The sequence below is a fragment of the Sceloporus occidentalis genome, unplaced genomic scaffold, assembly GCF_023333645.1.
Source record: "Sceloporus occidentalis isolate IW3139 unplaced genomic scaffold, rSceOcc1.0.p SCAF_288, whole genome shotgun sequence".
In the NCBI taxonomy this organism is placed as follows: Eukaryota; Metazoa; Chordata; class Lepidosauria; order Squamata; family Phrynosomatidae; genus Sceloporus; species Sceloporus occidentalis.
In genome coordinates, this window is record NW_028317268.1 from 35792 (window position 1) to 46172 (window position 10381).

General features: G+C 42.4%; 2 protein-coding genes across 2 annotated transcripts; one reads left to right on the top strand and one right to left on the bottom strand.

Annotated features, from left to right (window-relative positions):
* The first annotated feature begins 467 nt into the window (after nt 1-467).
* Nucleotides 468-1346, top strand: LOC149275420 (olfactory receptor 8G50-like). Its single transcript, XM_089504726.1, has one exon. It carries the CDS (start codon nt 468-470, stop codon nt 1344-1346), a length of 879 nt encoding a protein of 292 aa, XP_089360852.1.
* Nucleotides 1347-2227: 881 nt separating this feature from the next.
* Nucleotides 2228-2995, bottom strand: LOC149275421 (olfactory receptor 5V1-like). Its single transcript, XM_089504727.1, has one exon. It carries the CDS (start codon nt 2993-2995, stop codon nt 2228-2230), a length of 768 nt encoding a protein of 255 aa, XP_089360853.1.
* Between the last annotated feature and the right edge of the window lie 7386 nt (nt 2996-10381).

A 10381-nucleotide genomic window follows, 5' to 3' on the forward strand; every position in this document is an offset into this window, starting at 1 on the left:
TTTCATAATCCCGAAAAAAAATATAAATGGCATCCCTCGTAGTGACGTTATTTAGTTGATTGTCTCCTAGAATAGAACGTTTCCAGTATAAGATCTTTGGTTTTGGTACAAAGAAGGTTGTGAAGTCATTTAGTTGACCGTCATTCATAAAATAAGATATGGAGTTCTAGAAGATTTCAGGACCTCCGAGGCTTCTTGGGAACCTGCTGACAGATCGGCCCCATTCGGCCCCTATCAAGTCACCCTTTTTTCTTACTGTAAAGACTCGGACTTTGGTCTCGTCTTAGATTCATCCTTCCCCATGCATGTTTAAATTGTCTTGCTATATTAACCTCTACCACTTCGGCTCAGAGAATGTTCCACTTATCTACCACCCTCTCAGTAAAGTCAAACAAGCCAGACCTATTGAGATGCTTTATTCTTCCCCGATACTTTCTTTTTTTCAGGATCTGAGTTCTCTCCGAGACATGAAGGCTGATAGCAACCAGTCGCTGATAACATATTTCACCATCGCTGGGATCTCCGGTTCCTCTGCGTTTCAGGCTCCCGTCTTCGCTTTAGCTTTGCTGGTCTACGTATTCGTTTTTGCCGGGAACGTTACAATCGCGCTGCTGGTCTTCCTGGACGCTCACCTGCGCACTCCCATGTACTCCTTCCTGTGCAGTCTGTCGTTGCTGGATATTTGCTGCGTCACCGTCGCTCTGCACAAGGTCCTGGACACCTTCGTTTCCGGGGATAACAGCGTCTCGCTCCCCGTCTGCCTGACGCAGATGTATTTTTACATGGCCTTTGGCGGCTCCGAGTTGATGCTTCTTACCGCTATGAGTTACGATCGCTATCTGGCCGTCTGTCTTCCATTGCATTATCGAATGATCATGCATCCTCATCTCTGCGCCTTCCTAATCGCCCTCTCTTGGTTTCTTGGACTCGCGCAAGCTCTCCCTTTCTTATTTCTAGCTCTCCGAATTACTTGCTTTATCTCCAAGGAGATCAACCACTTCTTCTGCGAGATGCTGGCCTTCATGAAGCTTTCATGCAGCGGAACCTCATTTCTGGAACTGATCATCCATGTAGAGTCAATATTTACGGGTTTCGCTCCTTTCATCCTCACCTTCCTCTCTTACTTGTTCATCGTTCGTTCCATACTCAGAATCCGTTCCACCTCCGGGAGGTTCAAGGCCTTCTACACATGTTCCTCTCATCTCACTGTGGTCATTCTCTTCTACTTGACTCTCTTCTGTTTGTACCTCCGACCCGTCTCTTCGTCCTCTCTGGAAGGTTTGAGAAATAAGGACGTGAAGACCGCGTGGAAGAGGACATTTAAATGGGTTCAGCTGGTCTGTTGATGGACACTAACCTTAGGAAGTGGAAATGAGATGGAACCTCGATACTAAAAGGCAGGAGATGCCTATTGTGTTTAGTGTAAGAAATTAGAAACATTGACCTTAAATGATCTCACAATGAAATGTTAAATTTAACCCTAAAGCATTAAAATAACATAGTGAATGTTAAAATAAGCCTGAAAACTACAAAAAAAGACATTTTAAAAAATATATATGAATTTGCCTAATTTACGTCTGAATTTGCTGCGCCAGCAGATCAGACCCTGTTCTCCCCATCTAGCCGCCCGTTTCTCCTGCTGTAAAGACTCAAACCTTAATCAGTCGTTGGTCTCCTCTTAGATTCAGGAGCCGTATGTCTATCCCATGCATGTTTAATCCCCTCACTGTATTACCCTCTACCACTTCTGCTGGGAGGCTGTTCTACTCATCCACCACCACTCTGGTTCTCCTAATAGAAATGTGGATAAACACCAACATTAAGATACATCCCATTCCCTATGATCTCTACCTCAGAGCTACGCTACCTGTAAATCTTATGGAGCTTTACCTGTATGACAGAAAAAAAAACAAACCTAGACAAATATACGCAATATACGGTCGAAAAACAAGCAACACATTTTGATTTTATTTCTCAAAGCAATATTTTTTTTGTACTAGGTTAAAAAAAATGCAATTCAAAAGAAAAAAATTAAATTAAAAATAAATAAAAATTAAAAAAATGTTTCTTTAAAATATGAATTACCAGATCCATTTTATTTAAGGCGTAATACATAGGAAAGTGCCGGGACAAGCAAAATGAAATAACAAGTCTATAAATAAATTAGGAATCTTTTTCCGAATTCACTTATTATTACACAGAAAAATATAGTTCCCCGGGTTCTTCATCACATTGATATAATTTTATTGCGTTTAAGCAGCTGCGTTACCGCCGCTTTGACATCTTTGTTTTTCAGGCTGTAGATGAGCGGGTTTAGCAGGGGCGTAAGGGTGGTGTACAAGAGAGAGAACAGTTTGTCGGAGTCCAGGGTGAACGAAGAGGTGGGTCTCATGTACATGCAAAAAATCGTTACGTAGAGAAGGGAGACGACAGTGAGGTGCGAGGAACACGTGTAGAAGGCTTTGCGCTTCCCGCGGTTGGAATTAATTCTCGTTATGGTTTGGATAATGTAACCGTAGGACATGATCGTCAGAGAGAAGGGAATAAATCCTATAAATACTGATTCGATGTAGATCAGGTGTTCCATGACGGAAGCCCTGCTGCAAAAGAGCTTCATCACCGCGAGAAGATCGCAGAAGAAGTGGTTGACCTCGTTAGACCGAAAGCAGTAGATGTTGTAGATGATAAAAATGGCCGGTATGACTTCTGCGAACCCCAAAACCCAACATGCACCCATCAGAAGAAGGCAGACCCTACTGTTCATGATAGTCGAGTAGCGTAAGGGGTTACATATGGCCACGTAACGGTCGTAGCTCATGGCCGTCAGCAGCATAAACTCGCAGCACAGGAAAGACACGTAAAAATACATCTGGGCGATGCAGCCCGAAAATGAAACCCTCTTATCCCCCGAGACATAACTGATCAAAACGCTGTGCATGGTGACTGTCGTGTAACAAATATCCAGGGCTGACAAGTTACTCAGGAAATGGTACATAGGCGTGTGAAGATGGGGGTTCAAGCAAATTAAGAGTAAGATCGTTGCGTTGCCACCAAGAATGGTAATGTAGATCAGTAGGACCAGGAGGAAGATTGGGGTTTGAAGTTCTGGAAGGTCAGTGATACCTTTAATGACGAAATAATCCATCCATGTCTGGTTCTTTCCTTCCATTGTTTCTAACATTTGTAATTAGATGCTGAAAAAAAAAGAAAGGGGCAATTATGTACATTTAAATACTTAAAGGGAGAGGCATATGGTTCCTGAATCTAAGAACGGACCAAGGACTGGTTAGGGTTTAAATCTTTCAAGCTGCAAAAATAACGTGCTAGATGGGACCGATGGAATTAAACCCAGGACCTAACGGACTCTAGTTTGGCTCCCTAACCATTACGCTACATAGCCATATGGAATGGGACTGATCTGCGAGCAAAATCGATGGTAAAAATTTCCAAGGGGTAGTAGAAGTATTATGAAACACTCATCTACAGACACCAGACAAGCCAGAAATCTTGTTGTTCCTTCAGAAATCTCATGGTGCTGCTGCAACCACAAGGGATTCTGGGTAGGTGCATGCAAATAAGGTCAACAATAATCAAAAAGGAATTGCCCGCTGTACATGACAGCCTTTAGACAAAACTCGGGAAGAGGTGCAATAGCCAGATCACAAGCCTTCTGGCTTGTCTGGTGTCTGTAGATGAGTGTTTAATAATGCTTCTACTAACCCTTAAATTTAAATGGAAGGGTTGCCATCACCTTTACTCACCATAACTTATGTAATGGTATTTCTTGGCTACCCCAATCCTCAACGATCAAGCCAGTATCACCACTTTGTGCAGATGTGTCTCATGAAGGACAAGACAGCTGTCCTTTTGGCTAAGATCAAGTGTAGTTCCTACCAGCACTACCTTTTCCCCAAGTACCTTCTAGTCCTGGGGTTAAGTCTTTATTTTTGAATCCGGCACGCCAGCAATGGCCTGTCCCTAAATTATTTTTCTTTGTTTATATATTCACTTCATTTTTACACGAGTGCCAATTAATTTGCCCCCCCTTTTTGAATTCATGGCTTTCAAATTCACGGCTTGGCCCTCACTATTCTATGGCACACGATTTTGTACTCACGTTTTGGACACTGTTTTCTTTTTAAGAGGCAGTGAAGCCTGGACTTTGCTGGAGGAGGATTGGGTGCCTTCTGGCCCCTTCCTCCCTTCCAAAAAAGCCAGCAAGGAGTCTCACTCTTCGGGGTGAGACTCAAGATCCGACCCTCCCATGGGGGGGGGGGGTTGGAATTTGTCTGAGTTCTCCGTGAGGGAACTCGGTATCGTAGTCTGGCTTCTGCTGCCTTGTGCACAGAATGGGGCACCCAAAGGAACATGCACCTCGGGCTTCCAATAAAACAAAAGACAGCTGTCTATGAGTGGTGCTCTGGCTATTGTGTCTCCTGCTGAGTTTTGTTTAAAGGCTGTCTTCTATAGAGGGCAACTACTTTGGAGGGATCCGTGTATAAAGTGGATATAGAGGCAAGGATGATAACTGTTAACCTTAGTTGCATGCGTCTATCCAGAATCCTTTGTGGTTTTGGCAGTACCATGAGATTTCTGGCTTTTCTGATGTCTGTAGATGAGTGTTTAATAATACTTCTACTAACCCTTATAATATGCATGTATTGTGTGAAAAAGAAAGTACATTCTCTTTGAATTCTATAGTTTTACATATCAGGACATAATAACAATCATCTAAAAATAAGGTTAATATAACCTCAGATGAACAACAACACATGACATGCTACACCGTATCATGATTTATTCAACAAAAATAAAGCCAAACTGGAGAAGCCATGTGTGAAAAATGAATTACACCATTACTGCTTCCATAGGAATTAAGATGCTCAGTAGCGGACAGGTGCTGCTAATCAAATGCCCTTGATTAATTGATCATCAGCAAGTGGACCACCTCTATAAAAGCAGTTTGGTGATCAGGTCTTTCAGGTGTGTTTTGTAACACGATGCCAAGCAGGAAAGACATCAGCAATGATCAATTGTTGTTGCCCATCAATATGGGAAGGTCATTTCTAAACAATTTAATTCTACAGTAAGAATGATGTGAAGCAAATGTACCCCAATGTCAGACCGTGTAATGCTCAGAGAAATGCCAAAAAAACAAGAGTAACATTTCAGACTCTACAGGCCTTAGATTGCATGTTAGATGTTAAAGTTCATGACAGTGCAATTAGAAAAAGAATGAACCCATATGATTTGTTTGGAAGAGTTGCCAGAAGAAAGCCTCTTCTCTCTAAAAAGAACATGGCAGCATGACTTAGGCTTGCATCTAAACAAACCTCAAGACTTCTGGAACAATGTCCTTTGGACAGATGAGACCAAAGGGAAGATGTTTGGCCATAATGCACAGAATTGTGTTTGGCACGGGATAACAGCACAAACACCTCATACCAGTAATATATCCCTAGTGCTGGATGCAGTAATATACCCCCCCCAGCGCTGTATACAGTAATATAACCCCCCAGCGCTGTATACAGTAATATAACCCCCAGCGCTGTATACAGTAATATAACCCCCAGCGCTGTATACAGTAATATAACCCCCAGCGCTGTATACAGTAATATAACCCCCCAGCGCTGTATACAGTAATATAACCCCCAGCGCTGTATACAGTAATATAACCCCCAGCGCTGTATACAGTAATATAACCCCCCAGCGCTGTATACAGTAATATAACCCCCAGCACTGTATACAGTAATATAACCCCCCAGCGCTGTATACAGTAATATAACCCCCAGCGCTGTATACAGTAATATAACCCCCCAGCGCTGTATACAGTAATATAACCCCCCAGGGCTGTATACAGTAATATAACCCCCCAGCGCTGTATACAGTAATATAACCCCCAGCGCTGTATACAGTAATATAACCCCCAGCGCTGTATACAGTAATATAACCCCCCAGCGCTGTATACAGTAATATAACCCCCAGCTCTGTATACAGTAATATAACCCCAGCACTGTATACAGTAATATAACCCCCAGCGCTGTATACAGTAATATAACCCCCCAGCGCTGTATACAGTAATATAACCCCCAGCGCTGTATACAGTAATATAACCCCCAGCGCTGTATACAGTAATATAACCCCCCAGCGCTGTATACAGTAATATAACCCCCAGCGCTGTATACAGTAATATAACCCCCCAGCGCTGTATACAGTAATATAACCCCCAGCGCTGTATACAGTAATATAACCCCCCAGCGCTGTATACAGTAATATAACCCCCCAGGGCTGTATACAGTAATATAACCCCCCAGCGCTGTATACAGTAATATAACCCCCAGCGCTGTATACAGTAATATAACCCCCAGCGCTGTATACAGTAATATAACCCCCCAGCGCTGTATACAGTAATATAACCCCCAGCTCTGTATACAGTAATATAACCCCAGCACTGTATACAGTAATATAACCCCCCAGTGCTGTATACAGTAATATAACCCCCAGCGCTGTATACAGTAATATAACCCCCCAGCGCTGTATACAGTAATATAACCCCCAGGGCTGTATACAGTAATATAATCCCCAGCGCTGTATACAGTAATATAACCCCCAGCGCTGTATACAGTAATATTACCCCCCAGCACTGTATACAGTAATATAACCCCCATCGCTGTATACAGTAATATAACCCCCAGCACTGTATACAGTAATATAACCCTCCAGCGCTGTATACAGTAATATAACCCCCAGCGCTGTATACAGTAATATAACCCCCCCAGCGCTGTATACAGTAATATAACCCCCAGGGCTGTATACAGTAATATAATCCCCAGCGCTGTATACAGTAATATAACCCCCAGCCCTGTATACAGTAATATTACCCCCCAGCACTGTATACAGTAATATAACCCCCAGCGCTGTATACAGTAATATAACCCCCAGCGCTGTATACAGTAATATAACCCCCAGCGCTGTATACAGTAATATAACCCCCAGTGCTGTATGCAGTAATGTCAGTCAGTGACAAAAACCCGGTTAGTCAGTGTGTCCGGCTGGGTGATTGAGACTGAGACAATAAAAAATGCTACAGAGGGTCCGGAACAGGACATAACTTATAAATAAGTAAACTATACACATAAAGTTCCCTTTTTTAGTCCTGTTTCATAATTCTCTTTTTCATTAATAAAAACCTTAAACCCATATTTCCAAGGCTTTAGATCATCTCGATCATATCTGCTACAGTATCTTTAAAAGTGTCCCTGCACAGTAACAGAGAATTAGGGTCATGGCACCTACCTGCGTGGGACGGCAGCAGCACTGCGCCCGCACTCTAGGAGACTTCTTTATTTATTGATCTCTGCTTGTCTTGGGAGAAGGTCTTCAGGGGCCGAGATCGCTGACGTTTGCTGCGGTCTTTTTTTAATCTTTTTTGTGTATTACAGATCTCACTGTTTATCTCCGCGGGAGACGTTTTCGGTAGTCATGACCTATTAGGGTTCAGAAAGGACTTATTTAAAACATGCTGCTTGCTGTAGTTTTACAAGGAAACTGTGGTTGGTCCAGTGTCAAAAACGAACCTAAACACGCAAGTATTTGTTTCTATCTGTAGAATTCCCCATAAAAAAAAGTTTGAATAAAAAAATTATTAAAAAATTGGGGACTCCCTTCTTCGCCAACCCTCTGTGTTGTTGGGGGCTAAAAATATACCCTCGGCATAGATGGTTAAAGTCAATAAAAATACCCTTAGGAGACATATGGAGCCCATCCATACCTTTCTTGCCAACCCAACTCCATGCCCAGTTGGATGGAAGGTTAAAATGGAGAGTGACCCTTTCAGGAGGTATGTGTCCACCATGTGGTGGTTGGGGTCTTCTCTCTTCTGCTTGTGTTGATGCATTACCTCATGGTGGCAGGTGAAATGGCCATGGTACGACATAACCAAGGGCAGAGTAAGGAGTTTTGGGCCCTGGAGCAATTATCCAGGAATAGTCCTTTCCCTGGATTTCCTACCGCATCCTCCACTTCCCTCCTGTATGTTCCTTGTAGCTCCCCTCACTGAACGCCAATCAAAACGGGTTCTAATTGGATCGCTGCTTTGTCGGACAGGTGAGTACCCCTCACCCTGACTAGTCATAATGCCGTGGCCCTTGACCAATTGCTCAGTGTGTTCCCTCATTAATCTGGACATAACCTATGGACACATCTCACAGACCATGCATGATCTCAATCATAGTTGCATGTCTGTTATTGACTCCGTGACACATATGAGTGCCCGAATACAGGAAGGGAAGAGGTGGTTTATCTAGTTTGGCTCTGGCTCTAACCCTGGCTCTCCTAACAATCTAAACAAATTTGAGATGTTTACCAAGAAAGGATAGCCACATCACAACTTATCCTATCATGCATCCCCACCTGGGTACACCTCAGCTTTTAGCTCTCTTTACAAAGGGAGGGAGGGGGGGGGGGGAACCACCTTCATATCCATCTGATCCAACCCCAATGGCAATCCAAAACCAGAATTCACCTGCACAAGGAAACCAACAATTCCCTTTTTCTAGTTGTTGAGAGCCTCCTCATTAGGGTACCCTATGGGACAAGGTCCATGTCTGGACTATGGTACATTTCTGCCATTGCAGAGGAAAAATCTCCATCTCCATCAGTCTGATCCTGCCCCCAGGTTAGTCCCAAACTTATTTGCATGGTATGTCACCCCAAACGAAAAGGTGAGGCCAGACGTGGACCTCCTTGTTCTCTTATGCTTTGAGGGATACCAGCTAAAACCCACTGGTGGGCCTATCTGGCCTTCTGGCGGGAGCTGGTCAGTTCTTCCACAGAAGTTTAAGGGAGAACTGTTGGGCCCTGGCAAAAAAAATTAAAATATCAATGAGTGGCGATCTGCCTACTGCATCCCTTACCTGAGTTTTGTCTAAAGACTGTAGCAGGCAATTACTTTGTGGGTATAGAAGCAAAGGTGCTTATTGTTGACCTTATTTGCATGCGCCTACCTAGAATCCCTTGTGGTTGTGGCTGCACCATGAGATTTCTGAGGGAAAAACAAGCCTTTTGGCTTGTCTGTAGATGAGTGTTTAATAAAACTTCTATTGCCCCCTTAATTATACGCTTCTCATTTTCTGTTGTCCATTTATTATATACCGTAATATACTGATTATAAGATGACCCCCCCCCCAATCTGAATATTAATTTAGGAAAAAAAGAAAAAGCTTGAATATAAAGGAAAAAAGTTTTACCAGTAAAAGTTAATTCATGTGAACTATGTAAAAACAAAGAAAAAACCACCATCAACATATCTGTTCGATCCTGCCCCCCAGGGCAATCCAGAACTAATATGGTAGGCACAATTCCCCTGCACAAGGAAACCAACAGGGGTTTTTTTTTTTTTTTTCCTGCTTTTTAAGAGCCTCCTCATTGGGACATGGTGGGTATCCCACATGGGACAAGAGTGCTAGGAGGTCCATGCCTGGGCTACCTTTAGGGGAAGGTCACACTGATGTGTTGATGGAGGTTTTTTTTGAGTGTAGTAGGACATAAGAACTGAATTTTGAGATAGTTCCGACTGTTGTACGGACTGCGAGAGCATCAAATTTGTCTTATGTTTTATTTCACTCTTCAGGTATCTCTTTGGACCACCTCAAGTGAACAGGTGAGTCCAGATGTGGACCTCTTTGTTCTCTTTTGCCTAGAAGGAAACCTACTGGGCCCCAACGATGAGGTCTATGAAGGCTAAAAAAATAAAAAAAATAAAGAACAATTAAGTCAAATTAAAAACCTTATTTTCTATTACTACTAGCGTTTAAAGAAAAAAGATTTTTAATGATGGCAAAACAAAAGTAACATTATGAATACAGAAAAAAAACAAATAAAAAATGTATGGCAGGGTTCTATCCTATGATGAAGCATATGAGGACATGAAATATGTTTCCTAGTCCCCCCTCCCATTTTATTAGCATTATAGACACAGATACAACCCAACATAAAAATTAAACATTTACATTTTTAATGCAGATGCAGTTTCAGTTACATAAATGTACACGTGGGAATTTTCACTCATTATCTATAATAATAATCTTAGTAAATCAAAGTATGACGTCATGGAACAATTCCAGGAAAACAATAGGCGTCCAAAAATTATTTTCCAAGTAGAGCCATTCTTCCGCTTCCGTGCCTTTTTATGTTTTAACCAATTCTCTCTCGTATTTCAGTTTTGTCCTGATGACGGTCACTCAGTCACTCGATATGGCGATACTATCTCTCGATTCTACTTACTTTTCATTTTATTAAATATCCCTGCTAATACACCTTGGTTGTGGCATCGATATAGAATGAAGTTTCCAGAATAGGACATCGAGCATCTTTTTGGTCT